Source organism: Typopeltis vanoorti, chromosome 19 (genome assembly GCF_054136105.1).
Source record: "Typopeltis vanoorti isolate ZY-2024b chromosome 19, IOZ_Tvanoo_1.0, whole genome shotgun sequence".
Lineage (NCBI taxonomy): Eukaryota > Metazoa > Arthropoda > Arachnida > Uropygi > Thelyphonidae > Typopeltis > Typopeltis vanoorti.
The window spans coordinates 58,485,904-58,503,457 of NC_143567.1; the positions used below are offsets into that span (position 1 = coordinate 58,485,904).

The 17,554-nt window shown below is 35.3% G+C and overlaps 1 protein-coding gene across 2 annotated transcripts in view; it reads left to right on the top strand.

Annotated features, from left to right (window-relative positions):
* LOC150096147 (uncharacterized) overlaps window positions 1-17,554 on the top strand; it is a 155,844-nt gene that overhangs the window by 121,088 nt on the left and 17,202 nt on the right. For both annotated transcript variants that reach the window (XM_090409520.1, XM_090409521.1), the window contains exons 3-4: window positions 12,815-12,954; window positions 13,246-13,480. In XM_090409520.1, coding sequence (XP_090265646.1) covers window positions 12,815-12,954; window positions 13,246-13,480 — 375 coding nt within the window. The remainder of the gene's footprint in view (window positions 1-12,814; window positions 12,955-13,245; window positions 13,481-17,554) is intronic.

The window sequence follows — 17,554 nt, forward strand, 5'->3', positions numbered from 1 at the left end:
TCGTAGTCGTTTGTTGATACTTTCATGGTGGGTGAAGTAATTTTATCCGTAAATGTCAATGTGATATAGAATTCATTCGAAGACTTTGCAAATACAGTTGAAATATATATATATATATATATATATATATATATATATATATATATATATATATATATATATATCATGTGCGTTTCGTAAAATGCATGAATACCTACTCGATTCGTTTTGCCCATCTGACCTTACGTACGTTTATTTTATGCTGGTTGACTGGATTCTGTTGAAATTTATCCATCTGCCTTAACCATTAAGTATGTTCATGCTGGATGTAATTTAATACAAATTGGCATTTTGGAATTGTAAACTAAGATACCCGTGATTTTGTTTTCAATCGGCATTTTTCCATTAGCAAGAATGATTTTAACTGATTAACTGCAATGGGTAGATGGAGTTGAATGAATTTTCGTATCCCTGTTAACATCTGTCGCGTCGTTTCACTTTTTGTCCCTACAAATGGTCCGACTGAAAGATCGTTCGCATCAGCAAAACAAAATACATGTATATTAAGAATACAGATATCAAAATTGGACCGACGTCATAGTCGGACTATAACTTTTGACACTTGTCTTTTTACAGAGTACTTCACTTGTGGACTTCTTTGAATAACTCGTATTTGTTATCGACTTCTCACAAATATATCGACAATCGAAAGTTCATAAAAATTTCGAACTATATTGTGGATACATAATATAAAAACCTTGCGACTGCAAATTGCTCAATGATCCTTTTTTCGAGCCAGTCCTAGATTTAGATTGGATGAAGAAATATCTTCCTCCCCCCCCCCCCTTCGCTGCAATTCTGTTTTTATTAGCAGAACTATTTGAAATTATGTTTCGTATTTTTTCACTATAATTGAATTACTTATTGAAACAAAAAAAAGACTATTTGAAATTATATTAATTCCTCCCCGGCTTGATGAAATTTGGTATTGAGGATCATAAAGTTTGTCCCATCAATACCAAATTTCATCAAGCTGGGGAGGAATTAATATAATTCCTCCCCGACATTAAAGCAAAAATAAAAGTGTCCGTAGCTTGCTAACGGTTTTCTGGATTCATAACTGAATCCAGAAAACCGTTTTCTGGATTCAGTTATTGTGACAAAGAATGCCATCACTATACAAAAATGCTATTACCAATCGCACTTTCGTTTCATTTTTACGATTGCGTGCAGTCATTTTCTCACTTATTTGTTAGCGGAAATGCATCTGTCAGAAGATTTCTTACGTCGGTATTGCAACAAAAGTTTCTATCAGATATGCTCGTATGAGTTAGAAGTAATGCCGACCTTCATTGCAAAATTGTAATTGTAGTAGTATCATTATTTTGATAATGATACTACTGCAATTAAAAGATATCATTCCTGACTGAAATCTTCATATTTTCTTTCTTACAATATTTAATAACGGAAATACTTTCTTACCTTATAGCAAGGAGCATTGATCGATTCAAATTGTCACCCAAATTTCAGTACATAGTGACACCATATTGTGATGCAGGATAGTTTTATGTAGACTCTAATTGAAATGTCTAAAATATGTTAGGGAATATTTTCTGTATAAACATGCTTAAAGGAACGTTGCCACTTTTGTTATCAAAAGCACGATTTGAAACTTGACTGAGTCTAGCACAGAAAAAGACAGTTTATGAACATCGATAAAAAAAAAAAAAAGTAGAGTACGACATTAGTTGCAAAACTGAGTACTTAATATAATAGACCGACATTAAATCGACAGATAGTGGGATATATGCATGTATATCTGATACGTGATTCATTCTTTGCATTTTAATTGTTTAGGTGAAAGTGCTTTATAAACTGTATAAAGTTTTTAATAAAAGAAAGTTCAAATAAGGCTTTGGATGTGTGGTTATTTTCACTTATCTTACCTACACGTTTTTTTTTTTGCTATTGTTTTCCCCTTTTCCGGCGATTTTTATCGCCTTTTAAAATAGCCCCATTTCTTTAATTAACGCGCATTATACGCACGATTTAAACCGAATTTTGAATATTTGTCTACGTTTCCAAAGCACTGGACCGTTATGCAATTTGCATTATGATCGAAGTGTGATAAGGAATAGAGACTAAGTCTGTTCTTATAAATATCTGTCACGCACGGAGTAGCAGTTTACTGAGAGAATTACTTTAAAAAATAAATTTTTAGTTTTTAAATGGCCCATTGTACAATAAGCCTGTTCACTGGAAATGAGTTGTACATTTGTATTTTTTTCTTTTCTTTTTTTTAAATATATCACATATGCTGTAAAGAGTTACTTTGTATTGTTATAAACTACGGATAACGGACTGAATTTGTAGTCTTGCTAGTCTCCATTTCTTATGATTTAATATCAGTTCACATAAATGGAATAGTGCTTATAAGGCTAACGAAAAGAAAGCATTGAAGAGTTACTCAGGAGCAAAGACGTCACAAATTTTCGCAAGATGTCCGAGATCTTATAGAGAAATAAAAAAAATGCTAAAATAATTATATTTTATAATAATAAAATATACTATTTTAAGTATAAGCTAGAAAAAGCGTCCTGAAGCCATGTTATCGAAGCGCTAGAAAAAGGCAGATGAAATTAAAAAATAAAAATACCCTAAATATAATTCATATTCATACCTTTCACAATAATTTATAATAATCTATTAACATTGAAAGTTCAGATTGTAAAAAACAAAAAAAAAAGTATCTTACATTTAAGTGCACGAAAACTCAGTATAAAGTGAAATAAGGAAACGATTGTACAGTTTACCTCAGTTATATATGCAGAACATTACGGCAATATTACCTGTGCTCATTCAGTGGTTGAAAAGTACTAATGGTTACTAATACATGAGATCGATTGTTTCAAGTCAATAAAGCCTTGATTTGTCTATTACAACTTGTGTTGGCATGACTATACAGCAAGCCACTCCGACTGCTGCTGGTATAAAGATTCGCATTGGGTAGTGAGTCGTAAATATAAAATTCCGAGAGCAGTAATTGTGGATTTGTTTTGCGCACTAAGAAATATCACTTTACGGTTGGCAAGGAGAGGCAGTCGTTAAATTATAATATACAAAATTACATTTTGGTATTACGGTATGATCTAAATCCACGGCAAACCGAATGAAGAGATAGTTATTTGAAATATTATTTTCTAGATATGACCGAAAATAGAAACAGAAATTGAACTTCGGTTATGTATACCTGTGTGGTCAATATTTTGCTCGTATTAAGTTTTAGGGAGGCCAGCGAGTAGTGTTCTGCAATATGCGCTGAACCTAGCATATCTTTTACTTTTTTTTTGAGATTTGAGTTTGGCATTGTCTCGTCTAATTAAATATTTAAGAATTGAAGCCAACTCGCTACTGTTATGCCCGCGTAGTTATGAATGATTTATGTGCATAATAACGACGAACGTCATAGCTCATGAGGGAATTATTTCATTCGGAATTAGTTTCTTAAACGCCTTTTATTTCAGCCATGCGAAGTTCGGAGATAACCATCTTTGCAAATTACAAATTAGTCATCATCCTACCAATTACAGGACCGTGGAGGAGTTAGACGGGGTGAATATAGGGGGGGGGGAGAAGAAAGCTTCCTAGCCGATTATGAGATCGGATGTTCGATAGGGAAATGATCTTATAATGGATGTGCCTTTCTCTCTCAACTCGGCCATGTTCATTCGTGAAGGTCAAGGACGTAGGTTAAATTGGATTTGTAAGCGAGCCACAATTTATGAATGAAGCTGCACAGCACTAGTGCAGCTAGTTGTCTTGGGTTAGTTGTCTGTGACACGCGATGCTCCAGCATTTGACCGTGGCACTCAAGGGTATCGTACTTAGGCTATCCATTATTTATGTATGTTCCATGCTTTATTTTCAATTCTATTCAGCACTTCAGAACGGTTTTACGCATTAATTTCAGCTGATACTCTGCTGTACAAGACAAGTAAGAATAGAATTCAAAACGGAAACACAAAGCAAATTTTCTTTTTCGCAGCTTATAAAACGGATATTAGTTTTATGGTTGGTTTATATTTTTGTTAATTAGTTTCATAAAATTTTAATTAATGTAATATTACTCACACGCGTACGTTGTGTTGGGTTATAGGTTTTGTGACTTCTCCTGTGTGAGATTAAGATATAAAAAATCACACTAATTTGTAAAATATATAATGTATATTGTGTTCCGTCTTCATGCCATTCAGTTGTTCGTACCTTTTATAATAAAATTATTTTGAGTTCTGTATGCACGGCACTGAAGCTCTGCCAGTCTGATTTTTTTAGGTTATTATATAAGCCTGTCATAAGCCAAACTGATCAACTCCACTTTCTGTAAATTTCTCAATTTTAGTACTTGAGTCGTTCTCGCCAATGGTCATACACATCAAGATTATCTCTTGGATTTGGATATTATACCACAATTATAGTAGCGGGTGTTATTTCCAGCAGTAATAAATCCATATATTTAGAGTAAGTTTACAAGTATATTTATTATCATTTTAGAATGATATAATGTTTTGCACGGCGGACTTTTGCAAATTAACACATGCCCATGTGCATATATTAACTTCCTTGCTGCACGGTCGTGTGGAAAATTACTCGAAATTCGATTTTACACCACACCACCGTTCATATTTTGTAAAGATTACATCTTAGTCAATTAAGCATAAAACTTGCCCCGTTTAGTTTTAATAGCCATGTCTCTGGGTCTTTAAAATGAATGGAAATTATTATTTTCACTTAAATTTACTTATATGATTTCACGGTTCAAAGAACTAATATTCACACTTCGCGCTGGTAACGTAGCGATTCGGTTAAATCTTACTTTCGTGGCTTTATATATATATTAGAACTTGCAAGTAGTACGTAGTTAACTCAAGTGAAAGTTTTTAAAATCTTGTATTTATTAATAAACGATGTTTACTTAGTCCATTCATGTAGCACATCGGTTCCCAACCGGTGGTACGCGTACCCCCCGTGGGTACGTGCTGGGCCGTTCAGGGGTACACGAAAAATAATCAGTAATGACGGAAAAACAAGTAAAGTAAACAAATTACATTAAGATAGGCACTGAACAAAAGTGTCAGTATTTAAAAACAACTATTTTAAAAACAAGGGGTACAATTTATAAAAATGGGTTTAAAAGGGGGTACACAGGTGGGTAAAGGTTGAAAACCACTGATGTGGCAGATAGAAAACACACACATACACACTAGCAGAAATTAAATTTTATACGGTAGAATAAGATGTTTCGTCTCCTTGGATGGGTTTTCAAACCTTCAGATTTTTTTTAATTATAAACATTTTAATGGTATCCCCCCCCCCGCGGAGTCTCCCTTTTATTCCGCAGTTTGCTTTCCATTTATGAATTGAATAGAAACCATGACTAACGCAACATGGCTAATATTGTAATTTTATTTATTTATTTTATAACATTTCAGACCCAACAGTAAACGCTCATCCTAGATTGAAACAATAGGAAAACTGAGTAATACGATGTTTTTCTGTTTTCCTTTTTAAAACTTTTCGTCCTATTCACCTTGTTGTTTTTAATTTAATTTATTTATTTTTAAGAGAATAGAAATGTCGGTTTCTAATAACTGCCACTTCGAAGGCCATCAAGGAAGAAATATCGAGTTCGAGTGATGTATGTGGGAGGTATGTGTTTAATTTCATAGTTGTTATCCGTTACTCGCATATGAAGTATCGTGCAGAGTGGAAAGCCCTCTGGCATGCAAGGGATAACCTGCTGAAGGTGACATTACTAGTAGCTTTGACATTTTCCTTTCCCTGTCTGCTTGAAGTTAATGAACAGAAAGAAACTTGAGCTTTTCTCCAATTAAATGGTCTTTGCCTAAACACATGAAATATGCGATGAATGTATTATTTTGACTCGAGAACCAGTTGAACATTTATTGGATTGGTTTATGTTTCATCCTTCACAGTGAGTTTTGGCATTTCTCATGTTTCTCTTTTCGCTATCTTCAATGTGTATGACATCCACTTAATCAAAAATCACTATATGATGCATCATACGAATTTATGGCCATGTTGCTTTTTTAAGCATGTTTAAAAAAAAAAAAAAAAGCATAAGCAACCATTAGGTTCGTTTTTTTTTTTTTTTTTTTTTTTTTTTTTTTTTTTTTTTTTTTTTTTCCCGCATACATATAACAAAATTCTGAATAAAACGGAGTTTATGTTATAATCTGGTATCGCATATCTGGTATAACATAATCGCATCTCAATTTTGGTTTACATTCCACTATTTTTGGCAGAGTCTCCTTAGCTCAATCAGTATAAACTTTCTTTCGGTTGAAATACCTGGATTCGAATCTAGCCTAGGATGTAAAGAATCTTTATAAGGGCTTTTCAATTGAAGGTGAGCTAGCCGGTCTCTTATCGAGCATGAAAAGTTTTCCCTCACGGGAACACGGATTTTCATCCTGCGAAACAGACAAACTGACCAAAATATTATTTGCAGTAGTGCGACTGTACCTCCGTAGCTCCATCGGTAACAATGCTTTCGTTGAAAATATCCTGAGTTCGAATCCCGTTAGAAGACGAAGAATAGTTATAAGAATTTTTCACCCGAAGATGAGTTAGCCCATCTCAGAACTTTTTTTTTTTTCGGAAACGAATTTTATATATAACCATAATAATAATATATATATATATATATATTATTTTTTTTAAAATTATGAACATAACAATCTTATGTACAGGATTAACCGGTTTTTGGTTCTCTGCAGTCAGGCAGAGAGGTTACATACTCATACTCTTGTTGAGGTATGTTACATCGAAGTCACTTATAAGGCGAATTACATTTTTTTTTTTTTTTTAGATTAAAGCCATTAAGAGTTATTTTAATCATGATACTGTATAAGAACATAAATGTGGAAGAACATAGGAGTTACTATAGCACAATATTATCTATTTACATGAGAGTGCCAGCTGATTAATTTTCGCACTGTTAAGCACAACAATCCTTCTTCCCCCTTTCTTTGGGGGGGGGGAGATGGTGTCACTTCTGTGCTGGAAAGTGGATTATGATGCAGTCACTGCTCAGCCAGGAGTTGATTCCGTGGATTCCAGTCTTGGTGGAAAAGATCTGTGTTGTTTTGCCTATGGTGGTGATGCTCGTATAGGATCCGACTCCTCGCCTTTTGTCTGAAGGCTGCAATGAGTTGGTCAGTTGCCTCTCTCTGTGAAGTTGCTGTGCTGTCTGGTCTTGTATGTCTGAGGTAGAAGTTGTATATTACCGCTTTCGCGGTGATGAGCAGGTAATTGCAGAATGAATGGTTATTTGACTCCGCATGGATGAGATTGAAATATTCTTCTTCTGTATGACGACTACCACAGGTGAGAGCTGCCGTTTCCCGAGACAAACTGATTAATTGGGTATTGACTGGGCATTCCAAATAGATATGCCGGACTGTTCCTAATTGGTAGCAGAACAGGCAGTTATCTGAGACGTTTGAGCTAAATTTTCGTAATATAGTAGGAGTGGGTAATATATTGTGCCACGTTCTCCACTGAATTTCTGCGTCAGGTTTAATGGCTCTTGTGCGATATGGTAGGTCCCATTGAAATAGTTTGATCAGATGATGCAGGATTTTCCAATAAAGTGCTTTGGTTCGACTGTTGTGTTAGTGCTGTAGATCTTGTTGGGGTTGCTGGGTGTAAGTTTCTCCCATGAGTTATTGGTTTTTATTAGAAAGGTAGGCCCCACTTCTGTTATGCTATCAGGCATAGCGGCTTTTACAGTGTCTATCTGCTCAGACTCATTCCCATATTCCAGGTTTTCGAGCGATTTTGGAAAGTGTCAGGTGAGGCTTGGAGAAAGAATGTCACCCAAGATCCTCACGCTTCGCCAGCTCCATGGAGAAAAGAAAAACTCTTTCTGAGTGATCGGGCTTCTTACCATCGTGTTGTGGAAGATGGGTTCCATGAGGATTTCAGGTAGGGATGCTGTCTTCACTGTGTGCTGGAGGTTTAGCCTCTTCCATCGTGGAAGGGCATCTTTGTAGAAGTTTGTTAAATTGACTGGCACTTGAGCTGTTGTCATTCTTAAGGTTGTGGAGAGAGAGAGACCTCTAGTGGCAGAAGTGAAAATATATTCAGTGGTGCATTTGTGTGATATTTCCTGTTGTAGGGCATTAAGGAGAAATCGAGCGCGGAACGTTGTTACCCTGTTGGCAATGGAGACCAAATTTTGTCCTCCATCTTTGAGAGAAGTACATAGCTTGGAGTAGGAAAGCCAGTTTGTTTTGTTCCATATGAATCGATAGGTGGTTGACTTTATTTGTTTGATGAATTGCACTGGTGGTAAAAATCTTTAGTGTATGCCAAGGGACCCTGGTGGTTATTTGGTTAACGATTATTGTTCTCCCTCTTGTGGAGGCAGAGGCTCGTATTGCTGCCCACTTTCCTAGTACTTGCTTGAAACGTTTGTTTAGTGTTTCCCAGTTCTTATCCACATAACAGGGCGTGTTTCCTAGGTAAATCCCCAGGTATTTGTTTCCCTCTGCGGACCAGGTACCAGACATTGAGGAATCGGTTCGGTTTTTCCATTTGCCACATCACAGTCCTGTGGTTTTATGTGTGTTTAGTTTCGCTCCTGAGGCTGCCTGATATTGTTGGTATGCCATTTGTATGTTATGGAAGTCCTCTTCTTTGCGGGCTATGATTGTAACATCATCAGCATATGCTGTCAGGGTTATAGTTTGGTAGGGAAGTTTAGGGCGGCATGCCCTAAGCAGCATGCTGAGTCTACACAAAAAGGGTTCAATGGCAATTGTGTAAAGAGGACCGGAGATTGGACAGCCTTGTTTAATACCTCTGCTGTATGGTGCAGTTATGGTAAGCCTGTTGTTTATTTTCATGCAAAACTGTGCCTTGGCATACAATAACTCTCCCTATGGATAGATAGAAGTTAATGAAATTTGGTGTTTACCATTATCACGTGACTAGGAGTCCATGGTATCTGTCACCGTAGGAAGGCACACAACTTGCTGCCTTCCCTTAATTATCCAACTACAACGTACATCGCCATCTACCGCCCACTACCAAGAGCATTTTTGTCTGTGAAGAGCGTTTTTTCATGGCCGATTTGCCTGTATGCGGGTGGAAAAATCAGAGTTTCCAAGAGGGGGGGAAAAAACTGCCACCTCCGTATGAGATCGGCTAACTCATTTTCAATTTAAAAAGGTCTTTTCAGTCGAAGGTGCGATGTGTCGTTGTTCTTCCAATTGTGCTACAGTGCCGTTTACAAAGGATTGCTACCAAAATTTGTCAACAATGTTGGTGTCCGCCGAATCATTTTTAGTCGAAAAATTTGGGAAACGATTCGGAAGTAACAAATTATATATTACAAATGACGATCCATAAAATGTCTATAGACGCTTACTACAAAAAACGACTCCACAATTCATTTGCTGTGAATATTGTGGAATTGTCATTTTCATTCATTCATTCATAGTAGGGCATAAACAAGATTAAGGTTATGATAAGATAGTATGAAATGTCTTTATATCTGTTACTTTATCTTATTTTTCTCTTATTGGAAATTAACGTATAAATTATTTCTGATAGGAATCGACAAAAATATGGATTGTTTTAATAAGGCGGTACCGGATTTGGGGGGGGGGGTTGCGTATTCTTTCGTCACATTCTCAGATGAGATTTCTAGAATAGAACGGGAGCTATCAACCATATTCTGTGTTTTCCCTTGGCATTACAATAGTCGCTAGTCTTGGATTCATTGAGATTCTCGACTTTCTTTCATTTCATCTCATGGTCATCTTACTTATTCCTTGATAATCCATTGACTTTTTTTTTTTTTTCTGGCATGATTTTCTTTATTGTATTTTAGATGACATCGAGACGTAATTTACGGTGGTATCCACAGTGGGCGGGTCCCGGAACTCAGATAACTTCCTGTTTAGAACTTGTATTTTTTATATATATAGTATGCGACTGTACCATAACTTTTTTTGAGGAATAGGATACCAAGTCAGCACTAGATAATGTAGCGTTTTTCTTTTTAAATGCCTGAAGGTAAATCGTTCCACTTTATCGCTCTTCGACTGGTTTTGATTACACATTTTACCAGATTTACGTTTTCTCTTATTTGCTACCGGAACTACCCAGTGGCGATTTCCTACAGTTGAGCGTGGAAAATTTTTACGAATTAATTTTATTTTTCACGTGAAACACTAATCGTTACTATAGGAGAAATATTTGTTTCAAGGAAGTATCTCTCCCGGTGCAACAAATCGTATATCATTTCAAAGCTTTAGCTCCGCAATATATATATATATATATATATATATATATATTTCGTGATCCGGCTAACATCCGAATTTGGTTCATAGAAATCGTTTATTCAACTTGGTATTCAAAGAATCCTTTTTTTATTATTATTTATTTTAGCGTTCACTTGTTTAACTTGGGAAGATTGTTGCTCTTTATGTCGCTCTCGTATGTTCCTATTTGCGGAGAGAAAAATCGCGTCGTATCATTTGTGAATTGTTAACTCAACTTTAGTAATATTCACTTACCCGTTTGTTTTTAATTTATTTTTATTAACATGAAATTTCTTATTCCAATTTATTATCCACTCAGTTGTCATGCCACGTATGACAACTGATGTATAATTCTACAGTTTCATATGTTCATTATCGTATCATTAAACAACCAGATATTTCATAATGCAATGGAAAAAATATTCTGATCAGCCATGCTTAACAGAATAATTTTTTTTTGAAAGAGCACCCCCCCCCCAGTAACTGCCCACTACTATTTATGCAGAGAAACTTACATCAAAGAAAAGACTATATGCATTGTATTTTTCTAAAGAAAAATGTATAACAAATCTAAATTCTATATAAATTTCTCATCGCGTTGTGCATTAGCTTAAATCCGATTGACCCGTACTTCTACCTGGTCGTCATGTCTACTAACATCCGGGTTTCTATCCTCTAGTCGTGACTTACTAGGTATAAGAAAAGACCTTCGTGCTTGCATGTGTCGCTACCCACCTTTTCAAGTGATGTCTTTCATTTACAAAACACAGGCTTCTTGCTAAAAGTCGACACGCCGTTGTTAGTGTTTCACATGACTTGAATGTTGCATATGACACGATAGGAAATTTCTTTTTAAATGGGAAACAACGTTTGCAATTGCTACAAATGCTAGAATAACGTAAGGTCAAAATAAAAACCTGTTTTATCTCTTACATTCCCAAGTTGAATGAATATTTAAAAAATCAAAATTCAATTAAGAAAAAGAATGTACCTAAATTAAACGTGTCTTATTAGACCTAATGAGAAATAGGATACGGTACTTATTTTTTGGCAATAATTTCCCCAAAATATGGAGTATAATTTGTACTGGTCACTACAAATACAGAAGATTAATAAACACAAAAAGGACTACACACTTGGGTGATCTAAATGTCTTGTACCGTCCATTTACAAAAATCAGTACTAGTTGCAATATTAAATAACTAATACGCTGACGTGGAAGAGCAACTGAGAACTAATCAATTTTTATCACGTGAAGCTATTATTGCTCTTATTTCGAATTATTGTATATATTTGTACATTTTTTATTTATTTCCGCGCGAAGAGTTGGGATGGAGTCCATAAAATCTTAATGTCTTGTTTCTCAAAGTTCTCACTTAAAATATCCCCTACAATCGGTTTTCCTCCTGCCTGGGATTCATTTCAAGTGTTGGTTTGCTTAACATGGCATATAAAAGACAATCAGTGCTCTATATTATAACATTTACTGATAGGCAAAGGACACACAAAATGAATAGACTTTCGTTTTTCAAAGCAGATAAAATTTATTAGGATTGTAATGCACATATTCAGAAACGGGGGATATAATTTAACATTACTAATGTGAAATTTGTTTTGATATCTCTTAGTAGTTTGTTCAGTACGATCAGTGGGTGATGTTCTAAATGTGATCTTTTGTTGTTAATATGGATAAATAAGTGGAGAGAAAAGAGAGAGTTCAGCGTTTGTAACTGAGCACATTAAAAATCATATGACATGGTTTCATGATTAACATTTAAAGTTAATCATGAAACCATGATTAACAAAAAATATCCAGTGTTAAGCCTTTTTTTTTTTTTTCACCTGAAACAAGTACATAGCATTTTGCATAGGTAACCGTCGAGTAGAGATCCGCTATTAAATTAATATGGTGATTTTAAACAAATCATGGGGTGTTGCAAGAGTTTCGGCCGGTTCATTTGTTTACTAGAATTTTAATTTTGCATTAAACTGAACAGTTTCTATTGCCAACTTTCGGAAGGAAAACACAACACGTGGCATATAAGAAACTCAAGCTTTCCCTTTTCGATACTTTCCAGATAACCGTACTACTAGACTTGCCGTATCACGCAATCAAAGCATGACCCTACGCTGGAAAAACCTCGATTGGCGTCTGGAATTGATGTCTCCGTAGGGTTTGGTTTTCCCCAAATTATTTTACACAACGCATTAGGGAAAATTCTCTTTATTCTAAAAAGAATAATAACAAGGTCATTTGGAGATATTCAGATTTTTTTTTTTTTTTTTTTAAGCGTTGAAATTTCAAAATATCAGAAATCTGGCAACTTTGTATTTCCATTTAAACAATTTTTTTTAAAAAAAAGTTGGTAAAACTGTTAGTTAATAAGAATAAATCCTTGACACGATTGTTTATAAATTTCGATGTATAAATTATTTTTAAATCTATTCAAATCGATTGATTTTCTCCCCAATTTATTATGCAGCCATGGAAACAAGGACTGCTTTTCATGCCGTGGAATCAAGTTATGCGTGGACTGGTTCAGAGCTAGAGGTCACAAAGAGATCACCGTTTTTGTGCCCCGCTGGAGGAAAGAGGCCTCTCGTCCAGACGCTCCAATCAAAGGTTCGTTTTTATTTAACATAACAAATTAAACTGCTTAGGAATTGCCTTTTGTCAGTGACGAAATAAAACACTTATCCACTTTTACTGTATTTACATTAGAAAAGTTCTTCCAAAAATCTTTATGCGCTTATGCTAATATTTTTAAATTTAGGACATTAGATATTTCTGTATTAGAAATACATCGGCGCCTCCGTTTTTTTGCACTTTATTTAAAGTTTATTAAATGTGGACTTTCGGTTTTCTTGCTTTGGCTGAGAATATTAATGAAAATAATCCATTTCATACTTTTAGACCAGGATATTTTAGTCCAGTTGGAGAAAGAACGTATGCTTGTATTCACTCCATCGCGTCATGTTGGAGGGCGTCGCATGGTATGTTACGATGACCGATATATCCTCAAGTTAGCTGTGGAAGAAGACGGTATTATTGTCTCCAATGACAATTATAGGGACTTGGCGAATGAAAATCCTGAATACAAGAAAGTGGTGGAGGAACGGTTGCTCATGTACTCTTTTGTTAACGACAGGTAAGAAATTGTAGCTACCATTGGTTTCCTAAATGATCCTTTCTTTTGGGATAGGGATAATTATCACTTCAATTTATAAAATTAACACGAATAAGAAGATAAAAATATACCTTTTGGTGACTAGACATTGAAAAAATTTTAAGTGATCAGTGAATCTTTAAACAATCCCTTAACAACTCGAAATCTGATAGGCGGTTGTCTGCCCCTTGCTACAATTCTGTTTCACTGATTCGCAGAATTATTATTTTTTATCCGTGTCAAAACTATAGTCTGCTCACAGTTGAGAGAACCGTAGTTGGCAGAGTGCCAAGAAGAGTCAATTCTTGTTGAAGGGAAGAAACAATAAGGATGTACGAATTCGTCACCAACGTGCAAAATCACGTGCTTTATACCTAAAATTTTCCAACTGTTATACAAGCAAAATAGTTACCACTTTAAAAACTAGAATGTTCATAAAAGAAAAGCTAATTTTCCGACATGTAATAATAAACACTCGTCCTACCAAACGGATTGATTACCTTATTATCGGAATGGATTCCCCTTCTTCTGACATGCGCAGAAGTGTCGAGAGTTCTCTCTACTGTGGTCGAACTATAGTTGGTATGGATAACACGGGTCAGTTTAACATATTTTCTGGATTTCACCAACTCTAACATGAATTCGTAATCAGTACATAGACAAAAATGTATAGCAGGCTTCCTCATTGCAACCTAATGATCGTGGAATAATCAGAAGTCCTTTAAAGTGCAGGATTAACATGGCCTCTGTGCAACCAGAGCACTGTCTGGCTTAATGAGCTTTTATGATTTTTCCAAACATTTACTTTAGAAGTTATGGTAAACTTTTTTCCAGTAACCTCAGTTTTATGTATAAATTGAAAATGCATCCATATATTTAGAACTCTTAGACCTCTCTTATGCATATTTACGAAATACCTCAACATTTTAAGTGATAAATTAATTTATAAGTATATTACAATAAAGTGCTTTAATAATTAATTGAATATCATTAAATAACTTATATATTAAACAATAATATTCAGAGTCTCGTTTTCCTAATTTGATCCCTAAATCGGACATTAACTTTAAAATTGTTTGTTTCAGAAATGCGTACATCGTTATAGTATATATGTTACCGGCAAAATGTGAAAAGCAGGCATTCTATACAATGCGTGACGTTTTTAGGCAAAGTATGAAATGTCTGTTTTATTTTAATATTTTGCATACTTTCCCTAGGCATTATATAGAATGACAAATACTATTTCGGCAAAGTATGAAAAAGGCTTTTATTAAAAAGATGCATGTGAAAATGTAAGATACTGGATTTTTCTACAAAAAGAGAAAAACACCAGTGCTGAACTACTTGTTGCTACAAGGTAGACTGGAATGACATTTTGAATTGCACTTAACTGCCTTTTTCATACAAAAGCACTTCATCAGATTTCGGCACTCGGTCTTGCAAGTACACCTCACGAACCCTTGGCCGCTACCCGTGGACTGAGTGGAAGCGGCTGACCGGAGAGCTATTTCGTAGGCAGGAACGTCTTCAACTCTCAGTAAGTCCTTAGTCCGCGCGGTTAGCCTAGTGGCTTTGCGCTTCGCAACCATATGACTGGGAAAGGAGTGTCCTGGGTTCGATTCCCCTCGAAGACGTGAGGAATTTGAGGATCTTCCTCAGCCATAGCCAAGTTAGCCGGTCTTGGACGCGTGCAGTAGGGTTTTTTCCGCCAGTTTCTCTGGTGTTTTTCATCCCCCAAGCAGGCAAACCGGCCCCGTGAACACACACGGATCTACAGCCATAAATACTTAACTCCCTAATAGGGACGGGGGAGGAAACTCCATACGAATAAATAAAGTAAGCCCTTGGGACATAAAGTGAATTGTGATCTGGCATAGAGTTGGTTTAAAATTCCTTCAACAGTTCCAAGTCAGTAAAAACCATCGTCTGTCATACTCATAACAACCGCCATTTTTTGTTGGAATCCATTTTCATTTTTTTGGCCTGTATTTCCAGATTCAATTTAGATCGAATTTTACCTTCGACAGCATTCTCAATATTGAAGCAAAGAGTACACAAAATATTAACATCATCACCTTCTATTTTCTCACTTCCATCGTCTTTACTCTCATGTCCACAGTCGGCATGAACGTGTTAGGTTAGGAAGTGCTCTCGCTCTCTGTTTGAGGCGAGCGTCAAAAGTCACATGACTCGCCTTGCGACTTTGAAAATCACTGCCGGGAGTATTTTATACTTTGCCGATTTGCCTTTTGGCATTCTATAGAATGCTTAGGAAATGTATGAAAATCCAAGCGTTTCATACTTCTACGCCCCACTTTCGGCATTCTATATAATGCCTAATTTCACACTTTGCCGGTAACATATACATGCTATTCTTAAATTTGTTCTTGGTTATATAATAAAACAAAAAGTTTCGTTTGAGAAAATAGACAGATATGACATAATGTTTCCATTATAAGTAGGTCAACTTTATCTGAAAAATAGATTTCGCGCTTCCACACGTTCTGCGTGCGAAGTTCAACTTACGCCACAATTTTGTTTGATTAAAAAAAAAATAAATGAAATAAATCATTAATTCAGTAATACATTTTTCTCAGTATTTCCGTTACTTTGAATTTTGACAATATTCAACATTCTATATTGTTGACAATATTCTAGCTAGATTATTATCAACACTGAACAAGAACGAAAGGAAATCCAGTGGCTCTTTTCTTTTATTAACTTGGACACGGTATGGTATTTCCCCATTCAAAACATGGAATCTCAAAATACGTTTCACATTCAGAGCAACGTGTATTACTCCTTTTTTTTTTTTTAGAAAACTATATTGATAGGTGTTTCTGATAAATCTAACTAATGATATCGGTTTGTTAGCTTTTGTATTTTCTCTACCAACATTTTAGACTTTAGCAGCTAATATATCTTTATTACATGTTTTAATATACAGTAAAAGATATTTTTAATGTTCACATTATATAAAAATTGCTATAATTGCGCAATCACTATATCACAAGATTCTTAGTAAATGTAGAAACTTTTCCGACCTTGAATTGCTGAAAATGCCATTTTGCTTTCATTTTCCTTGTACTGCCTGCGAGCAAGAGTTTTCTTTATTTTCTGCTCTGTGTGTGTTTCAACACGATTAACTATTTTCAAGTTGTTACTCAAGCCATCCGACTTCTAGACTTTTCTAAATTATTTGAACCTCTATAGAAGTTTTTCTAAAAATGGTGTATTGCCAAATGACGAACATTAAGCAATGTGGATCGCTATATTTCCAAATCTTAAAAATCGTGACGGAAAAATAGATGACATCAGATATCATAATTTTACGAACTTTTTCTTGATTTCGAAGGAAAAAAAAAGTTCTGTTGTATGCAAAAAAAAATAGTATATCTTATTTAAATATAACATTGTATAAAAATATAGTATTTATTTTAAAAAATGCCTTCATACTCCTATCCGGACAGCAGGCAAACCGGCCGGGTGGCACAAGTTTAAAACAGATAAAAATAAATTTGGGTGGAATGGAAGGAATGATAGAAATAATAATTCTGGACATGTTACATTTTTTGTGGCTCCCATCCACGAAACTTTTTGTAAACCTATAATACATTCGTGCTGTGGGTGGGGTAAACGATGTTTTTCCTCACCATTTCTTATTAAATGTATTTTTAAATATTCCGGGAGCCCTGCTCTAGATACCAAACTTGGAACTTTTTTCAAGCCACTTCAGACAGCTCAATAAGCAGGGAAATAACAACCCACAACTTGTTAGTTAGAGAGCGGATACGCTAACCACTCGGAGTTTTAGAGAATAAGTCCACGCTCCAGCACTGTATCGGGGATTCTATAAAAGCTGCAGATGATTTCAAAATTACGCTGGGAGACTGCTTCAAATATGTTATTACAGCCAATATCTGATTAGTTACGACCTCTGCGAAGACCCGTTTCATCTGGCAGTTTTACTATTCGATGATATTTTACTAAATGAGACGTTCTAAAAATTTATGCTTAATAATGCAACTCTTCGGAAAATTTTCAGATTGATATCAC